General features: G+C 46.8%; 1 protein-coding gene across 1 annotated transcript in view; it reads right to left on the reverse strand.

Annotated features, from left to right (window-relative positions):
• LOC123750484 (uncharacterized) overlaps positions 1–21,667 on the reverse strand; it is a 141,919-nt gene that overhangs the window by 19,022 nt on the left and 101,230 nt on the right. The window contains exons 5-6 of the mRNA XM_069316842.1: positions 13,433–13,574; positions 335–1,051 (exon numbers count right to left, since the gene is read on the reverse strand). Of these exons, the coding sequence (XP_069172943.1) occupies positions 335–1,051; positions 13,433–13,574 (859 nt within the window). The remainder of the gene's footprint in view (positions 1–334; positions 1,052–13,432; positions 13,575–21,667) is intronic.

A 21,667-nucleotide genomic window follows, 5' to 3' on the forward strand; every position in this document is an offset into this window, starting at 1 on the left:
TCCTGCGCACTGCCCACTCATCTACTAGACCCCTATCTGAGTAGTGTGTGGTAGTGAGTGTCTGGGAGTGTGTGTTCCATGTGTGGTGGTGTTAGTAGTAAGCATTTGTGTGTTTATTAATATTTTTACCGGAGGTCTCTGATAAAAGTAAGGGCACCCCTGATAATGGTCAGACATTGTTCTGAGTTAGGAAGGGGTTGCTATGTAAAGTTGGGTGTTCGAAAATTAAGAGTATAGGAGGTGTGTGGGTTTGATTATTCGAGGGAAAAGAGAGGGCACAAAATTGTGTTTTGGCCACGAGCGGCAGACATTTCCAATACACCTTTGAGCCTACCTGAGGGTGATCGGCGAGGTACTTCATTTTGTAAGCCAGTTGTTTGGGTGTATAGTGCAGGGCGTTGATGTAGGAGCCAGGAGGCATCAGGGCGCTGTAGTTGGCCGCCCCAAGCACCACAGGAATTAGTGGATAGTAAAGAAGGTTGTACAGCTTCTCCGTTACATAGTCCGTACATAAGGCGTTTTCAAACGCCAAATAAAACAGGTAACTGTCGCCAGCCATCCTCATGCAGGGATCCGTTGCAGGTTTGTATGCGTGCTCAGCATATCGAGAACTTCCACACTTATGGCCGCCGCATCTGCCATACACATCGACCCGGGCGTATTTCTTCAAAGTTCGAATATATTGTAACCTTCCACTGTTGTCCTTACAGTTGGAAACGAACGCCACAGCCAGTTTCCTCCTGGTTTTGTTTGGAAATAGTACAGGATCTTGACGCCATGATGGAGGCAGGAAGGATGCGTCCCGGCCACGCCCCACAATAAACCCATGGAGCACTAGGATGTCTGAGTCTCTCCGGTGGTGCATCGTGCGGTTGAAGAACCCATCTAGCAACTTATAATTCGTATGGAAGAGGACGTTAGACTGTAAATGTGTCTCTGGCTCAAACATAACCCAGGGCTGAGAAGGGTCGCGTGGACCTAGGTCCACCAGCACCTTCTCTCTACTTGCCACACTCCGTAAGTGTATCAATACCACGTCTGCCGTCGACACCTGACAAGAGGTGGGAAAATCAGTTAAAATTTAATATTTTGGTCATATAAATAGGCAATTGTAACCATTCACATGATAACAAAAGTAAATATATCAAGCGAGTTATTAAGAGACTAGATAAACCTCTTATATGCACAATTCTCCATGTTATGTTTCTTAAAGGCTCAGGAAGAATGTTCCCTGTGATGCTGCTGACTGCTGAACATAGAGCAGCCTTCTTGCTGCTGAATATAGAGCTGCCTGCTGACTGCTGAACATAGAGCAGCCTGCTGACTGCTGAATATAGAGCAACCTGCTGAACTGTCATGATCCCAGGCAGCCGAAAAACGAGTCTCCCCTTTGAGAATTATTCTATCAAGCCTGACCTGACTAGAAGGCCAAGGAAATATAGAGGTGAAGACACAGATGTAAAATAGTTGGTTGGATTTGATAAACAATTTGAGATTATGGGCAGTGATAAGAAATTAGATAAGTGACTGGTTATGAGATGTGGATAATTTGCTGGAGGTGTGAGGCTCGCTTAGAGAGGAGCTTAAGTCACTTGAGTGCCAAACATCGCAAGGGGAAGCTGTGCTTCGTTTGGGCTCCCGTTAGAAAGAAACCCCTGTGATATACCTTCAAGAGGAAGGAAGTGTGCAGATGTTCCAGCTGTGGAATCGAGCTGGGAATGTGTGGTCTCAAGTCCTGGATGGCAAGGAGAGTTTGTTAAGCCGCCCAGAGACATTATCGTGGGCCGTGGGACCGCCCTGATCAGACTCAGTCAGAGGGGAGAGCGCCCTCGACTAGACAAGCTGTGGTAAGCACGATTAAAGCCAGTTTATAGTGATTACTTGTAGTTGGTCGTGTGCCCAGCGACAGTAGCGAATGTTTATGGATAAGTTAGACATGTTTTGGTAAGGCAGGAAGCCTAAATAAGAGGACGGAGATGAGAGAGGCAGCTGGAGGGACGAGCAGCACGTCCTCTCCCATCGACCGCCTGAAGCCAACTGACTGGCAGCGGAGGACAGAGCATGGACCAGCCCAAACGGGGGAGTCAATTCTCACAGTATGTAGAGAGCAGATAGATGTTGGATGCAAACATAATGTGTGCATTATTTCGTCTATGTGTTTATAAGGAAACATTTTTATTGGAGTGTCAATGGGTGGCAGGTTTGTCTTTGGGGAAGAATTTGCTGAGAACTTCGGAGCCAGCACAGAGTGAGTAGTTGATGAGACTTTAAGGTAGTGGAAGAGTAGAACCTCGAGCTGTGAGGAGAAGCAGTGAAGAGGAGTGTCACGTGCTTCTGAAATACCAGTGGCAAAACTCCAGTTCTGTTTGAGGAAACTTCATGGTGTAGCAGCCAGGAGAGCTGTGGAGGACTCTAGTAGAAGTGGTGAAGCACCATAGTTGATCAAGGAAGACTTCATGGTGTAGCAGCCTGGAAGAGCTGCGGAGGATCCTGGTAGATGAGCCCGGAAGAACCTGAAGATGTCAGGGTAGTGAGCTTCCAGATGTGGAAGGGAAGTTCTGGTTGATTACTGGTAGGGAGTTGGTAGAGTGTTTGGTTGTCATTAGCGTGCAAGACGCAGTGAAAGGTGAGCGATTGTTTGCAATTTTTGTGCCGAGGAGTACTTATACTGAAGCATAGAGTTACAGTCGTAGACTGGATTACCTACAGAGACATACATATGTGTTCTAGGACTGATAGGGTGATCGAATGACCATTGTTGTATATCAAGGAACATTTATACTAACATTTATGTTATGGCAGTCATACGCTGGTCTTCCTTGTACATACTATATATATATATATATATATATATATATATATATATATATATTATATATATATATATATATATATATATATATAAATATATATATATATATATATATATATATATATATATTATTAAATATGACCGAAAAAGTAAGATTAATAATTCTAACACGAATTTTCTCAATCTTTCGTACATTACGCTTCACTGTTGGAGGTAAATAAAAAATCACTTCTCCAAAATTCATTTTTATTTCTAGTCTGACGCGACACGGGCGCGTTTCGCAAAACTTATTACATTTTCAAAGACTTCACAAATACACAACTGATTAGAACTTGCGTTTCTCTGATTTTATATCTACATTTGAGTGAGGTGGGAAGGGTGATGTGGCATTAACACAAGACAGAACACTAGAGGATATTAATAGGGTATTAAAAGTATCAACACAAGACAGAACAGAAAACAATGGGTATTGAATAGAAGTGTTTGTAGAAAGCCTATTGGTCCATATTTCTTGATGCTTCTATATTGAAGCGGAGTCTTGAGGTGGGTAGAATATAGTTGTGCAATAATTGGCTGTTGATTGCTGGTGTTGACTTCTTGATGTGTAGTGCCTCGCAAACGTCAAGCCGCCTGCTATCGCTGTATCTATCGATGATTTCTGTGTTGTTTACTAGGATTTCTCTGGCGATGGTTTGGTTATGGGAAGAGAGTATATGTTCCTTAATGGAGCCCTGTTGCTTATGCATCGTTAAACGCCTAGAAAGAGATGTTGTTGTCTTGCCTATATACTGGGTTTTTTGGAGCTTACAGTCCCCAAGTGGACATTTGAAGGCATAGACGACGTTAGTCCTCTTTTAAAGCGTTCTGTTTTGTGTCTGGAGAGTTTCTCATGAGTAGGCTGGCCGTTTTCTGGTTTTATAGTAAATCGTCAGTTGTATCCTCTGATTTTTGTCTGTAGGGATAACGTTTCTATTAACAATATCTTTCAGGACCCTTTCCTCCGTTTTATGAGCTGTGGAAAAGAAGTTCCTGTAAAATAGTCTAATAGGGGGTATAGGTGTTGTGTTAGTTGTCTCTTCGGAGGTGCATGGCTTTTCACTTTCCTTCTTATGATGTCTTCGATGAAACCATTGGAGAAGCCGTTATTGACTAGGACCTGCCTTACCCTACAGAGTTCTTCGTCGACTTGCTTCCATTCTGAGCTGTGGCTGAGAGCACGGTCGACGTATGCGTTAACAACACTCCTCTTGTACCTGTCAGGGCAGTCGCTGTTGGCATTTAGGCACATTCCTATGTTTGTTTCCTTTGTGTAGACTGCAGTGTGGAAACCTCCGCCCCTTTTCATGACTGTTACATCTAGAAAAGGCAGCTTCCCATCCTTTTCCGTCTCGTAAGTGAAACGCAGCACGGAACTCTGCTCAAATGCCTCCTTCAGCTCCTGCAGATGTCTGACATCAGGTACCTGTGTAAAATGTCGTCAACATACCTGCCGTATATGGCCGGTTTCAAGTTCATGTCGACTAAGACTTTTTGCTCGATGGTACCCATGTAGAAGTTTGCAAACAGGACACCAAGGGGAGAACCCATGGCGACCCCATCTACTTGCTTATACATGTGCCCATCCGGGCTCAAGAAGGGTGCCTCTTTAGTACAAGCTTGGAGTAGTTTCCTCAGAATACTTTCTGGCATGTCAAGAGGAGTACAGGCTGGATCACGATACACTCTGTCGGCTATCATTCCGATTGTCTCGTCCACAGGTACGTTGGTAAACAGCGATTCTACGTCCAACGAGGCTCTTATCCCTGTGGCCCGTGCGCCCCGCAGTAAGTCCACAAATTCCTTTGGAGACTTCAGGCTGAAGGCGCAAGGAACATAAGGAGTCAGCAGGCCGTTGAGTCGCTTCGCCAGTCTGTACGTGGGTGTGGGTATCTGGCTAATGATTGGCCGAAGTGGGTTTCCAGGCTTGTGCGTCTTGACATTTCCATACGCATATCCAGGTTTATATTCCCCAATGATCTTTGGCAGGTGGAGTCCGGATTTCTTGGCGTTCACAGTTTCGATCAGTTTGTTGACCTTTGCTTTTAATTCGGCTGTAGTGTCCTTCGTTACCCTTTGGAACTTAGTTTGGTCAGAGAGTATGATGTTCATTTTCGCCAGATATTCGTCTTTTTTAAGAATGACATATATTGGCGACTTGTCACCTCTCCTGACGACTATCTCCTTGTTCTCACGAAGGCTTTTAGCTGCCGCTTTAAGCCAATATATGTCATTCTTAAAAAAGACGAATATCTGGCGAAAATGAACATCATACTCTCTGACCAAACTAAGTTCCAAAGGGTAACGAAGGACACTACAGCCGAATTAAAGCAAAGGTCAACAAACTGATCGAAACTGTGAACGCCAAGAAATCCGGACTCCACCTGCCAAAGATCATTGGGGAATATAAACCTGGATATGCGTATGGAAATGTCAAGACGCACATGCCTGGAAACCCACTTCGGCCAATCATTAGCCAGATACCCACACCCACGTACAGACTGGCGAAGCGACTCAACGGCCTGCTGACTCCTTATGTTCCTTGCGCCTTCAGCCTGAAGTCTCCAAAGGAATTTGTGGACTTACTGCGGGGCGCACGGGCCACAGGGATAAGAGCCTCGTTGGACGTAGAATCGCTGTTTACCAACGTACCTGTGGACGAGACAATCGGAATGATAGCCGACGGAGTGTATCGTGATCCAGCCCTGTACTCCTCTTGACATGCCAGAAAGTATTCTGAGGAAAACTACTCCAAGCTTGTACTAAAGAGGCACCCTTCTTGAGCCCGGATGGGCACATGTATAAGCAAGTAGATGGGGTCGCCATGGGTTCTCCCCTAGGTGTCCTGTTTGCAAACTTCTACATGGGTACCATCGAGCAAAAAGTCTTAGTCGACATGAACTTGAAACCGGCCATATACTGCAGGTATGTTGACGACATTTTTACACAGGTACCTGATGTCAGACATCTGCAGGAGCTGAAGGAGGCATTTGAGCAGAGTTCCGTGCTGCGTTTCACTTACGAGACGGAAAAGGATGGGAAGCTGCCTTTTCTAGATGTAACAGTCATGGAAAAGGGCGGAGGTTTCCACACTGCAGTCTACACAAAGGAAACAAACATAGGAATGTGCCTAAATGCCAACAGCGACTGCCCTGACAGGTACAAGAGGAGTGTTGTTAACGCATACGTCGACCGTGCTCTCAGCCACAGCTCAGAATGGAAGCAAGTCGACGAAGAACTCTGTAGGGTAAGGCAGGTCCTAGTCAATAACGGCTTCTCCAATGGTTTCATCGAAGACATCATAAGAAGGAAAGTGAAAAGCCATGCAACCTCCGAAGAGACAACTAACACAACACCTATACCCCCTATTAGACTATTTACAGGAACTTCTTTTCCACAGCTCATAAAACGGAGGAAAGGGTCCTGAAAGATATTGTTAATAGAAACGTTATCCCTACAGACAAAAATCAGAGGATACAACTGACGATTTACTATAAAACCAGAAAAACGGCCAGCCTACTCATGAGAAACTCTCCAGACACAAAACAGAACGCTTTAAAAGAGACTAACGTCGTCTATGCCTTCAAATGCCACTTGGGGACTGTAAGCTCCAAAAAACCCAGTATATAGGCAAGACAACAACATCTCTTTCTAGGCGTTTAACGATGCATAAGCAACAGGGCTCCATTAAGGAACATATAATCTCTTCCCATAACCAAACCATCGCCAGAGAAATCCTAGTAAACAACACAGAAATCATCGATAGATACAGCGATAGCAGGCGGCTTGACGTTTGCGAGGCACTACACATCAAGAAGTCAACACCAGCAATCAACAGCCAATTATTGCACAACTATATTCTACCCACCTCAAGAATCCGCTCCAATATAGAAGCATCAAGAAATATGGACCAATAGGCTTTCTACAAACACTTCTCTTCAATACCCATTGTTTCTGTTCTGTCTTGTGTTGATACTTTTTAATACCCTATTAATATCCCCTAGTGTTCTGTCTTGTGTTAATGCCACATCACCCTTCCCACCTCACTCAAATGTAGATATAAAATCAGAGAAACGCAAGTTCTAATCAGTTGTGTATTTGTGAAGTCTTTGAAAATGTAATAAGTTTTACGAAACGCGCCCGTGTCGCGTCAGACTAGAAATAAAAATGATTTTGGAGAAGTGATTTTTGATTTACCTCCAACAGTGAAGCGTAATGTACGAAAGATTGAGAAAATTCGTGTTAGAATTATTAATCTTACTTTTTCGGTCATATTTAATAATATATGTCTACAGGAAAGACTGCTACCAAAATATATATATATATATATATATATATATATATATATATATATATATATATATATTCTCTTGCTGATAGTTCAACATTGTGTTATAAGACTTGTCTTACTTGAGAAGGTTGGTAGTATTAGGTGGTGAATCAGGAGATAGGATACCACTTGATAAGCAGATGATAGACTTCTGATGGTGTTGGAGTGCAACCTGATTGAAATAGTATAGAGTGTAGGGTTCATTATTATTATTATTATATGTGTGTTTGTATTGTGTATGTGCTTTGTCCAGTAAATATATTCAAATTTGCTGGTGTTTGTCCTGTCGTAGTGAGGCTTCCCAGGAAGTAGTAAAGAAGGAGAGAGAGAGAGAGAGAAAGAACCACTGTACCTTACCTCACTAAATTTAGTAATGACCTTACTGGGCAGTGGGGTGGTACCTTACCTCATTAAGGTTAGTGGTGACCTTACAGGGCAGGGGAAGGTACCTTACCTCACTAAGGTTAGAGGTGACCTTACAAGGCAAGGGGGGGTACCTTACCTCACTAAGGGTACTGGCGACCTTACAGGACAGGACAAGGGGGGGTGGTACCTTACCTCAAAAAAGTTAGTGGTAAATTTGCAGGGCAGGTGGGTGGTACCTTACCTCAATAATGTTAGTGGTGACCATACAGGGCAGGGGTGGTGGTACCTTACCTCACTAAGGTTAGTGGTGACCTTACAGGGTAAGGGTGGTACCTTACCTCACTAAGGTTAGTGGGGACCTTACAGGGCAGGGGAGTGTCGTACCTTACCTCACTAAATTAAAAGTGACCTTAAAGGGCAGGGGGGTGGTACCTTACCTCACTAAGGTTAGTGGTGAACTTACAGGGCAAGGGGGTGGTTCCTTATCTCACTAAGGTTAGTGGTGGCCTTGCGGGGCAGGAGAGGGTGGTACCTCACCTCACTACGGTTAGTGGTGACCTTACAGGGCAGGGTGGTGGTACCTTACCTCACTAAAGTTAGTGGTGACCTTACAAAGCAGTGGGGTGGTACCTTACCTCACTAAGGTTTGTGGTGACCTTACAGGGCAGGGGGGTGGTACCTTACATCAATAAAGTTAGTGGTGACCTTACAGGGCCGGGGGGTAGTACCGTACCTCATTAAGGTTAGTGGTGACCTTACAGGGCAGGAGGGTGGTACATTACCTCAGTAAAGTCAGTAATGACCTTACAGGGCAGGGGAGTGGTACTTACCTCACTAAGGTTAGTGGTGACCTTACAAGGCAGGGGGGTGGTACCTTACCTCACTAAGGTTAGTTGTGACCTTAGAGGGCAGGGGGGGTGGTCCCTTACCTCACTAAGGTTAGTGGTGACCTTGCAGGGCAGGGGGGTGGTTCCTTACCTCACCAAGGTTAGTGGTGACCTTACAGGGTAGGGGTGGTGGTACCATACCTCACTAAGGTTAGTGGTGACCTTACAGGGCAGGGGAGTGGTACCTGACCTCACTTAGGTTAGTGGTGACCTTACAGGGCAGGGGTGGGACCTTACCTCACTAAGGTTAGTGGAGACCTTACAGGGCAGGGGGGTGGTATCTTACCTCACTAAGGTTAGTGGTGACCTTACAGGGCAGGGGGTGGTACCTTACCTCACTAAGATTAGTGGTGACCTTACAGGGCAGGGAGGGGGTGGTACCTTACGTCGTTAAGGTTAGTGGTGACCTTACAGAGTAGGGGGATGGTACCTTACCTCACTAAGGTTAGTGGAGACCTTACAGGGCGGGGGAGGGGTGTTACCTCACTAAGGTTAGTGGTGACCTTACAGGGCAGGGGGTAGTACCTTACCTCCCTAATAATAGTAATGACCTTACAGGGCAGGGGGTAGTACCTTAGCTCAGTAAGGTTAGTGGTGACCTTACAGGGCTGGGAAGAGGTGGTATCTAACCTCACTAAGCTTAGTGGTGACTTTCCCGGGCAGGGGGGTGGTACATTACCTCACTAATGTTAGTGGTGACCTTGCGGGGCAGGGGGGTGGTACCTTACCTCACTAAGATTAATGGTGATCTTCGAGGGCAGGGGAGGGGTGGTATCTTGCCTCACTAAGGTTAGTGGTGACCTTACAGGTCAGGGGTTGTGGAACTTTACCACACTAAAGTTAGTGGTGACCTTACAGGGCAGGGAGGGTGGTACTTTTCCTCACTAAGGTCAGTAATGACCTTACAGGGCAGGGGGGTGGTACCTTACCTCACTAAGGTAAGTGGTGACCTTACAGAGCAGGGGGTGGTACCTAAGGTCACTAAGGTAAGTGGTGATCTTACATGGCAGGGAGGGTGGTACCTTACCTCACTAAGGTCAGTAATGACCTTTCAGGGCAGGGGGGTGGTACCTTACCTCACTAAGGTTAGTGGTGACCTTACAGAGCAGTGGGTGGTACCTAAGGTCACTAAGGTTAGTGGTGATCTTACATGGCAGGGGGGTGGTACCATACCTCATTAAGGTTAATGGTGACCTTACAAGGTAGGGGTGGTACCTTACCACACTAAGGTCAGTTGTGAGCTTACATTGCAGTGGTGTGGTACTTTTCCTCATTAAGGTCAGTGGTGACCTTACAGGGCAGGGGGGTGGTGCCTTACCTCACTAAGGTTAGTGGAGACCTTACAGGGCAGGGGGGGGGGTGGTTCTTTACCTCACTAAAGTTAGTGGTGATCATACAGGGCAGGGGAGGGGTAGTATCTTACCTCACTAAGGTTAGTGGTGACCTTACAGGGCAGGTGGGTGGTACCCTACCTCACTAAAGTTAGTGGTGACCTTACAGGGCTGGTGGGTGGTACCTTTCCTCACTAAAATTAGTGGTGACCTTACGGGGTAGGGTGTTGGTACCTTACCTCACTAAGGTCAGTAGTGACCTTACAGGACAAAGGGGTGGTAGCTTACCTCACTAAGGTCTGTAATGACATTACAGGGCACGGGGGGGGGGTGGTACTTTACCTCACTAAGGTTAGTGGTGACCTTACCGGGCAGGGGGGAGGGTGGTACCTTACCTCTCTAAGGTCAGTAGTGACCTTACAGGGCAGGTGGGTGGTACCTTACCTCACTAAGGTCAGTAGTGACCTTACAGAGCAGGGGGTGGTACCTTACCTCACTAAAGTCAGTAGTGACCTTACACGGTAAGGGGGATGATAAAGTATCTCACTAAGGGCAGTAGTGACCTTACAGGGCAGGGTATGGTACCTTACCTCACTAAGGACAGTAGTGACCTTACATGGTAGGGGGGGTATCTTACCTCATTAAGGTTAGTGGTGACCTTACAGGGGAGGGGGGGTGGTACCTTACCTCACTAAGGTTAGTGGTGACCTTACAGGGTAGGGGGATGGTACCTTACCTCACTAAAGTTAGTGGAGACCTTTCATGGCAGGGGTTTGGTACCTTACTTCACTAAGGTTAGTAGTGACCTTACTGGGAGGGGGTGGGGTGGTACCTTACCTCCCCAAAGTTAATGATGACCTTACAGGGCAGGGCTAATACCTTACCTCAGTAAGAATAGTGGTGACCTTACAGGGCAGGGAAGGGCTGGTATCTTACCGCACTAAGGTTAGTAGTGACCTTACAGAGCAGGGGGCAGTGGTACCTTACCTCACTAAGATTAGTGGTGACCTTACAGAGCATGGGGCGTTGGTACCTTACCTCACTAAGGTTAGCGGTGACCTTACAGGGCAGGGGAGTGGTACCTTACCTCACTTAGGTTAGTGGTGACCTTACAGGGCAGGGGGTGGTACCTTACCTCACTAAGGTTAGTGGAGACCTTACAGGTCAGTGGGGTAGTACCTTTCCTCACTAAGGTTAGTGGAGACCTTACAGGGCAGGGGGTGGTACCTTACCTTAGTAAGTTTAGTGGTGACCTTACAGGGCAGCGGGTGGTGGTACCTTGCCTCTCTAAGGTTAGGGGTGGCCTTACAGGGCAGGGAAGGGGGTACCTTGCCCCACTAAAGTTAGTGGTGACTTTACAGGGCAGGGGGATGGTACCTTACCTCACTCAGGTGTGGTGCCCTTACAGGGCAGAAGGGAGGTACCTTACCTCACTAAGGTTAGTGGAGACCTTACAGGGCAGGGGAGGGTGGTACCTTACTTCACTAAGGTTAGTGGTGACCTTACAGGGCAGGGTGGTGATACCTTACCTCACTAAAGTTAGTGGTGACCTTACAGGGCAGGGTGTTGCCTTACTTCATTAAGATTATTGGTGACCTTATAGGGCAGGGAGGTGGTATCTTAGCTTACTAAGGTTAGTGGTGACCTTACAGGGCATGGAGGGTGGTACCTTACCTCACTAAGGTCAGTAATGACCTTACAGGGCAGGGGGGTTGTACATTACCTCATTAAGGTCAGCGGTGACCTCACAAGGCAGGGTGGTGGTACCTTACCTCACTAAGGTTAGTGGAGACCTTATAGGTCAGGGGGGGGGTTGGTACTTTACCTCACTAAAGTTAGTGGTGACCTTACAGGGTAGGAGAGGGGTGGTATCTTACCTCACTAAGGTTAGTGGTGACCTTACAAGGCAGGGGGGGGGTGGTACCTTACCTCACTAAAGTTAGTGGTGACCTTACAGGGCAGGGGGGGTGGGTGGTACCTTACCTCACTAAATTTAGTGGTGGCCTTACAGGGCATGGGAGGGGTGGTCCCTTATCTCACTAAGGTTAGTGGTGACCTTACAGGGCAGGGGTGGTGGTACCATACCTCACTAAGATTAGTGGTGACCTTACAGGGTAGGGTGGTGGTACCTTACCTCACTAAGGTCAGTAGTGACCTTACAGGACACGGAGGTGGTACCTTACCTAAGGTCAGTGGTGACCTTACAGGGCAAGGGGGTTGTACCTTACCTCACTAAGGTTAGTGTTGACCTTACTGGGCAAGGGGTTGGTACCTTACTTCACTAAGTTCAGTAGTGATCTTACACAGTAAGGGGGGTGATAACGTAACTCAATAAGGTCAGTAGTGACCTTACAGGGTACTGGGGGTGGTACCTTACCTCACTAAGGTCAGTAGTGACCTTAAAGGGCAGGGGGGGTACCTTACCTCACTAAGGTTAGTGGAGACCTTTCAGGGCAGGGGTTTGGTACCTTACCTCACTAAGGTTAGTAGTGACCTTACTGGGCGGGGGTTGGGTGGTACCTTACCTCCCTAAAGTTAGTGATGACCTTACAGGGCAGGGCTAATACCTTACCTCAGTAAGAATAGTGGTGACCTTACAGGGCAGGGAAGGGCTGGAATCTTACCTCACTAAGGTTAGGGTGACCTTACAGGGCAGGGGGCGGTGGTACCTTACCTCAATAAGATTAGCGGTGACCTTACAGGGCAGGTGAGGGGTGGTATCTTACCTCACTAAGGTTAGTGGTGACCTTACAGGGCATGGGTGGTGGTACTTACCTCACTAAAGTTAGTGGTGACCTTACAGGGCAGGGAGGGTGTTACCTTACCTCACTAAGTTTATTGGTGACCTTACAGGGCAGGGAGGGTGGTACCTTACCTTATTAAGGTCAGTAATGACTTTACAGGGCAAAGGGGTGGTACCTTACCTCACTAAGGTTAGTGGAGACCTTACAGGGTAGGGGGTGGTACCTTACCTCTCTGAGGTTAGTGGTGACCTTACAGTGCAGGGAAGGGGGTACCTTGCCTCACTAAAGTTAGTGGTGACCTTACAGGGCAGGGGGGAGTGGTACCTTTCCTCACTAAGGTTAGTGGAGACCTTACAAGGCAGGGGGGTGGTACCTTACCTTACTAAGGTTAGTGGAGACCTTGCATGGCAGTGGAGTGTGGTGCCTTACCTCACTAAGGTTAGTGGTGACCTTACAGGGCAGGGTGGTGGTACCTTATCTCACTAAAGTTAGTCGTGACCTTACAGGGCAGGGGGGGTGGTATCTTACCTCATTAAGATTATTGGTGACCTTACAGGGCAGGGAGGTGGTACCTTACCTCACTAAGGTTAGTGGTGACCTTACAAGGCAGGGAGGGTGGTACCTTACCTCACTAAGGTTAGTAATGACCTTACAGGGCAGGGGGGGGGGGTGGTACCTTACCTCACTAAGATTAGTGGTGACCTTGCAGAGCAGGGGGGTGGTACTTAAGCTCACTAAGGTTAGTGGTGACCGTACAGGGCAGGGGGGTGGTACCCTACCTCACTAAGGTTAGTGGTGACCTTACAGGGTAGGGGTGGTACCCTACCACACTAAAGTCAGTGGTGACCTTACAGGGCAGGGGTGTGATACTTTACCTCATTAAAGTCAGTGGTGACCTTACAGGGCAGGGGGGGTGGTTTCCTTACCTCACTAAGGTCAGTAGTGACCTTGCAGGGCAGGGGACACAGGTTCTGCTCCACGTCCAACATGTGGTACTTAAGCCACCCGTTATGGACGAATTGTCGCTCAATGTAAACAAAAGCCTTGGGAGTGGTGCCAGATCTGAACCTGAAAAATGGAGAGAACTAATGTCGCACACATTTACACATTGGAGGAATTTGACCTTACCGTTGATGAGGTCAAAAGGAATCTGTTGGAGCTGAATGTGACAAAGGTCCTGATAGAATCTCACTGTGGATACCAAAAGGTGTTGAAGCACTAAGTGTTCCACTCTCTACGGTGTATAACAGCTCACTGGAAATAGGAGGCCTATCGGAATGCTGGAAGACAGCTAATCCCAATATACAAAAAGGGAGACAGGCAAGAGGCACTGAACTGCAGGCCAGTTTCCCTGACTTGCATACCATGCATTACGATGGAGAACATCGTGAGGAAAAGGCTCGTAAAAAATCTGGAGGGAAATATCTTTATAACACATCACCAGCATGGTTTCAGATATGGAAAATCGTGCCTCACAGGTTTATTAGAATTCTTTGACCAAGCAACAAAAATTAGGCAAGAAAGAGAAGGGTGGTTGGACTGAATTTTCTTCTATCTAGACTGGACTGTCAGAAAGCCTTTGACACATTCCCCCTTAAAAGGCTGTTAAAAAAGTTGGAGCAACAGGCAGAAGCGAAAGGTAAGGTGCTCCAGTGGATAAGGGAGCATCTAAGCAATAGGAAACAGCGAATAACTGTGAGGGGGGAGGGAGACATCAGAGTGGCGAGATGTCACCAGCGAAGTCCAGCACTGTACACTGTTTTCTGTACTAGGACCCATCCGGTTTCTAATATATGCAAATGATCTTCCAGAGGTTATAGACACATTCCTCTCAATGCTTGCTGATGATGTAAAAATTATGAGAAGAATCAAGATAGATGAAGAGAGACAGAGATTACAGGACGAACTGGACAAACTGAAGAAATGGTCTAGATAATAGCTTCTAAAGTTCAATTCCTGAAAGTGTAAAGTAATGAAATTAGGCGAAGGGAGCAAAAGGCTGAACACAAGGTACCATCTGGGAGGTTAAATTCTGCAAGAGTCAAATAGAGAGAAATATCTGGGGGTTGATATCACACCGAACCAGTCCCCAGAGGCTCACAACAAAAGGATGTAATCAGTGGCATATGCTTGATTGGCCAACTGCCTTTAGAAACTTGTCTAAGAAATCGTTCAAGATCTTGCATACCACCTATGTCAGACCAATCCTGAAATATGCAGCTCCAGCCTGGAGTCTATACCTAGTTAAACGCACGATTAGGTTAGAGAAGATTCAGAGGTATGCCACCAGAATAGTCCCGGAACTGAGAGGTATGAGCTACGAGGAAAGGCTAAGGGAGCTGAACCTCACGTCCCTGGAAAACAGAAGAATAGAGGAGACATAATAGTCACCTACAAAATTCTCAGGGGAAATGATAGGGTGGACAAAGACAAACTCTTTAGAAAGGATGGAATACAAACAATGGGACACAGGTGGAAACTTAGTATCCAAATGAGCCACAGTGACATTAGAAAGAATTTTTTCAGTGTCAGAGTAGTTAGGAAATGGAAGGCATTAAGCAGTGATGTGGTGGAGGGAGACTCCATACACAGTAATGTTGGGCCGGACAGAATCTCACCATGGGTATTGAAAGAGTGTGCAGGAGCACTTTGTTTGCCACTCTCCAAAGTGCATAGTAGGTCACTGGAAACGGGAGACCTACCAGAAATATGGAAGACGGCTAATGGAGTCCCAATATACAAAAAGGGCAACAGACAAAAGGCACTGAACTAGAGTCCTTAACTTGTATGTCATGCAAGGTGATGGAGAAGATCGTGAGAAAAAACCTAGTAACAAAATCTGGAGAGAAGGAACTTCGTGACAACCCATCAACATGGGTTCAGGGAGGGTAAATCTCGCCTTACAGGCTTAATAGAATTCTACGATCAGGTGACAAAGATTAAGCAAGAAAGAGAAGGATGGGCGGACTGCATTTTTCTGGACTGTTGGAAAGCCTTTGACATATTACCCCATAAAAGGCTGATGCATAAGCTGGAGAAACAGGCAGGAGTAACTGGTAGGGCACTCCAGTGGATAAGGGAGTACCTAAGTAAAAGGAAGCAGAGAGTTACAGTGAGGGGTGAGACCTCAGATTGGCGTGAAGTCACCAGTGGAGTCCCACAGGGCTCTGTACTCGGACCTATCCTGTTTCTGATATACGTAAATGATCTCCTGGAGGGCATAGACTCATTCCTTTCAATGTTTGCTGACGACGCCAAAATTATGAGAAGAATTAAGACAGAGGAGGACAGCTTGAGGCTTCAAGAAGACCTGGACAAGCTGCAGGAATGGTCGAACAAATGGTTGTTAGAGTTTAACCCAAGCAAATGTAATGTAATCAAGATAGGTGTAGGGAGCAGGAGAGCAGATACAACGTATCATTTGGAAGATGAAATACTTCAAGAGTCAGAGAGAAAGACCTGGGGGTTGATATCATTCCAGACCTGTCCCCTGAAGCTCATATCAAGAGAATAACATCAGCGGCATATGCCAGGTTGGCTAACATAAGAACGGCCTCTAGAAACTTGTGTAAGGAATCTTTCAGAATATGTCAGACCAATGCTGGAGTATGCGGCTCCAGCATGGAGTCCATATCTAGTCAAGTAAAAGACTAAACTGGAAATGGTTCAAAGGTTTGCCACCAGACTAGTACCGGAACTGATGGGTATGAGCTACGTGGAATTAAACCTCACATCACTGGGAGACAGAAGAGTTAGAGGGGACATGATCACCACATACAAGATTCTCAGAGGAATTGATAGGGTAGATAAAGAGACTTTTTAACACAAAGGGCACACACACTAGGGGACACAGGTGGAAATTGAGTGATCAAATGAGCCATAGAGACGCTAGAAAGAATTTTTTCAGTGTCAGAGTAGTAGACAAATGGAATGCATTAGGAAGTGATGTTGTGGAAGCTGACTCCATACACAATTTCAAGTGTAGATATGATAGAGCCCAGTAGGCTCAGGAACCTGTTCATTAGTTGATTGACCGTTGACAGGCGGGACCAAAGAGCCAGAGCTCAACCCCCGCAAGCACAATTAGGTGAGTAGAATTAGGTGAGAACACAGACACATGCATTTCACTCTGAACGACTCCGACATAAGGAAAATCGGTTTCGAGAACCCAATAGGAATGAGCGCCCACAGTGTACTGACGTTTGAGTATCTGTTTGAGGAAGGGTTATTGAACTCGAGGAGGGGAACTGAAAACAAAAGGCTGGCATCCCGAAAGGGAAACTATGAGGAGATAAGAAAATTTCTAACAGATATAACATGGGAATCAGAGGTCAGGGGAAAGACGGCTCAGGACATAATGGACTACATCACGCAGAAGTGTAAGGAAGCAGCAAACAAGTTTGTCCCAGTCCAAAAGGAAAACAACGAAATGAAGATGAGCAACCCATGGTTTAATGAGAGATGTAGGTTAGCTAAGCAGCAAAGTAAACGGGCATGGAGAAACTTAAGAAATAACAGGACACTTGAGAGCAGAGAAAGATATTAGAGTGCCAGGAATGAATATGTCAGGTTGAGAAGAGAAGAAGAAGGGCAATACGAAATCGACATCGCAAGTAAGGCAAAGACTCAACCTAAATTGCTGCACAGCCACATCAGGAGAAAAACAACAGTAAAGGAAAGGGTAATGAAATTGAGGGTAGGGACAGACAGACAGACTCACCACAAACGACACGGAAGTGTGCCAGAAACTGACCAAGACAGGCGACCTTGGAAGGGTTCGAAAGAACCCTTCCAAGAACCTCCAGGAGGTCTTCATATTAGAGCAAGGAGAAGTTCCTGAGACAAGAGAGGGAAAAGATAGCCAGGAACCACTAGAAGAGTTTGAGATTAGCAGTGGGGATATAAGGAAGCTTTTGCTAGAGTTGGGTGTGAAAAAGGATATAGGCCCAGTTAGAATATAGGCCTTGAATACTAAAGGAAGAAACAGAAGCAGTGCCTTCCACTCTCCATAGTGTATAACAAATCACTGGTGACAGGAGAACTGACAAAAATTTGGAAGACGGCTAATGTAGTCCCGATATACAAGAAAGGGGATAAACAGGAGGCACTGAACTACAGGCCAGTGTCTCTAACCTGCATACCATGCAAGCTGATGGAGAAGATTGTGCGATAAAAGCTAGTGGAACATCTGGGGCGAAGGAACTCTTTAACACAGCATCAACGTTGGTTCAGGGATGGCAAGGCCTGCCTCACACGATTAATTGAAATCTATTACCAGGCAACAAAACTCAGGCAAGAAAGAGAGCGGCGGGCAGACTGCATATTTTTGGATTGCCAGAAAGCCAATACAGTACCACACAAGAGTGTAATGAAAAAACTGGAGATGCAGGAAGGAGTGAAAGGGAAGGTTCTCCATTGGATAAGGGAGTACCTAAGCAACAGAAGACAGCGAATCACTGTGAGGGGTGAGGTCTCAGATTGGCGAGACGTCAACAGTGGAGTCCCGCAGGGGTCAGTCCTTGGACCTATACTGTTTCTGATATATGTAAATGATTTCCTAGTTGGATATAGAATCGTTTCTCTCATTGTTTGCTGACGATGCAAAAATTATGAGGAGTATTAAAACAGAGGAAGATAGTAGGAGGTTACATGATGACCTAGACAGACTGAATGAATGGTCCAACAAATGGCTACTAAAGCTCAACCAGAGTAAATGCAAGGTAATGAAACCAGGCAGTGGAAACCGGAGGCCAGACACAGGATACAGAATAGGAGATGAAGTACTTCATATAACGGACAGAGAGAAAGATCTAGGATGTAGACTAAACCACACACTAGAAAGTGAAGGGACGACGACTTTTCGGTCCGTCCCGGACCATTCTCAAGTCGATTGTAACTTCACAATCAACTTGAGAATTGTCCAGGACGGACCGAAACGTCGTCGTCCCTTCACTTTCTAATGTGTGGTTTGGTCAACATATTTCAGCCAGGTTATTGTGACTACTCGTCTGCAAAGATCTAGGAGTTGATATCACACCAAACCTGTCTCCTGAAGCGCACAAAAAAAGAATAACGTCTGCGGCATATGCGAGGCTGGCTAACATCAGAACAGCCTTCAGGAACCTGTGTAAGGATTCGTTCAGAACCTTGTACACCACATATGTAAGACCAATCCTGGAGTATGCGGCCCAGCATGGAGCCCGTACCTTGTCAAGCACAACACGAAGTTGGAAAAAGTCCAAAGGTATGCTACTAGACTAGTCGCAGAACTAAAAGACATGAGTTACTAGGAAAGGCTGCGGGAAATGCACCTTACGACACTGGAGGACAGAAGAGCAAGGGAAGACATGATCACAACCTACAAAATCCTCAGGGGAATCGACCGGGTAAACAAAGATAAACTATTTAACACTAGTGGTACGCGAACAAGGGGACACAGGTGGAAACTGAGTGCCCACATGAGCCACAGGGACGTTAGGAGGAACTTCCTCAGTGTTAGAGTAGTTAACGGATGGAATGCATTAGGCAGTGATGTTGTGGAGGCTGACTCCATACACAGTTTCATATGTAGATATCATAGAGCCCAGTAGGCTCAGGAATCTGTACACCAGTTGATTAACAGTTGAGAGGCGGGACCAAAGAGCTAGAGATGAACCTCGCAAGCACATATAGGTGAGTACAAATAGGCGAGTGCACACACACACACACACACACACACACACAGACACACACACACGCGCGCGCGCGAGAGAGAGAGAGCACTCATGGTAGGAAACTTGTCACACACACACACTTATTGGCCTTCCCCTCACACACAGGTCTACCCCCCACACACTTATAATTCTCTCCCACACACACTTACAGGACTTTCCCACACACTTACAGGTCTCCTCCACACACACTTACAGGTCTCCTGCACACACACTTACAGGACTCAATCACACACTTACAGGTCTCTCCCACACACACTTACAGGTCTCCCCCACACACTTACAGGTCTCCCCCACACACTTATAGGTCTCCCCCCCACACACACTTACAGGTTTCTCCCACACATACTTACAGGACTTCCACACACACTTACAGGTATCCCCAACACACACACTTACAGGTATCCCTCACACACACTTACAGGTATCCCCCCCACACACTTACAGGTCACCCCCACACACACACTTACAGGTCTCCCACAAACACTTACAGGTCTCCCACACACACACACTTACAGGTCTCCCCCGCACACACACTTACAGGTCTCTCCCTCACACACACTTACAGGTCTCTCCTTCACATACTTACAGGACTCCCACACACACTTACAGGTATCTCCCACACATACTTACAGGTCTCTCCCTCACATACTTACAGGTCTCCCACACACACTTACAGGTATCCCCCCCACACACTTACAGGTCACAACCACACACACTTACAGGTCTTCCCCACACACACTTACAGGTCTCCCCCACATACACACACTTACTTGTCTTTCCCATACACACTTACAGGTCTCCCACAAACACTTACAGGTCTCACACACACACTTACAGGTCTCCCACACACTTACAGGTCTCTCCCACACACTTACAAGTCTCTCTCACACACACTTACAGGTCTTCCCCACACACTTACAGGTCTCCCCCAAACACACTTACAGGTCTCTCCCACACACACCTACAAATCTCATCCACACACACTTACAGGTCCCCCCCACACACTTACAGGTCCCCCCACACCCTTACAGGTGTCTCCCACACACACTTACAGGTCTCCCCCACACACACTTACAGGTCTCTCCCACACACACTTACAGGTCTCCCACACACACTTACAGGTTTCCCCTCACACACTTACAGGTCTCTCCCACACACACTTACAGGTCTCCCACATACACTTACAGGTCTCCCCACACTTACTTACAGGTCCCCCCCACACACTTACAGGTCTCCCACACACACATACAGGTCTCCGACACACACTTACAGGTCTCCCACACACTTACAGGTCTCTCCCCCACACACTTACAGGTCTCACACACACTTACAGGTCTCCCACACACTTACAGGTCTCTCCCCAACACACTTACTGGTCTCCCCCACACACACTTACAGGTCTCCCCCTCACACTTACAGGTCTCTCCCACACACTTACAGGTCTCTCACACACACTTACAGGTCTCCTTCAGACACTTACAGGTTTCCCCCAAACACACTTACAGGTCTCTCCCACACACACCTTCAAATCTCTTCCACACACACTTACAGGTCCCCCCACACACTTACAGGACCCCCCACACACTTACAGGTCTCTCCCACACACACTTACAGGTCTCCCCCTCACACACTTACAGGTCTCCCCCACACACACTTACAGGTCTCCCCGCACACACACACTTCACACACTTAAAGGTCTCCCCCATACACACTTACAGGTCCACCACACACTTACAGGTCTCTCCCACACACACACACCTACATATCTCTTCCACACACACTTACAGATCCCTCACACACACTTACAGGTCCCCTGCAAACACTTACAGGTCTCTCCCACACACACTTACAGGTCTCGTCCAAACACACTTACAGGTCACCCCACACTCACTTACATATCTCCCAAACACACTTACAGGTCTCTCCCACACACACTTACAGGTCTCCCACACACAATTACAGGTCTCTCCCCCACACACTTAAAGGTCTCACACACACTTACAGGTCTCAAACACACTTACAGGTATCTCCCCCACACACTTACAGGTCTCCCACACACACGTACAGGTCTCCCACACACACTTAGAGGTCTCTCCCTCACACATTTACAGGTCTCACACACACTTACGTGTCTCCTCCAAACACACTTACAGATCTCTCATACACACACTTACAGGTCTCCCCTAAACACACTTACAGGTCTCCCCGCACACACACACTTAAAGGTCTCCCCCATACACACTTACAGGTCCACCACACACACTTACAGGTCTCTCCCACACACACACACCTACATATCTCTTCCACACACACTTACAGATCCCTCACACACACTTACAGGTCCCCTGCAAACACTTACAGGTCTCTCCCACACACACTTACAGGTCTCGTCCAAACACACTTACAGGTCACCCCACACTCACTTACATATCTCCCAAACACACTTAC

Source organism: Procambarus clarkii, chromosome 85 (assembly GCF_040958095.1).
Source record: "Procambarus clarkii isolate CNS0578487 chromosome 85, FALCON_Pclarkii_2.0, whole genome shotgun sequence".
Lineage (NCBI taxonomy): Eukaryota > Metazoa > Arthropoda > Malacostraca > Decapoda > Cambaridae > Procambarus > Procambarus clarkii.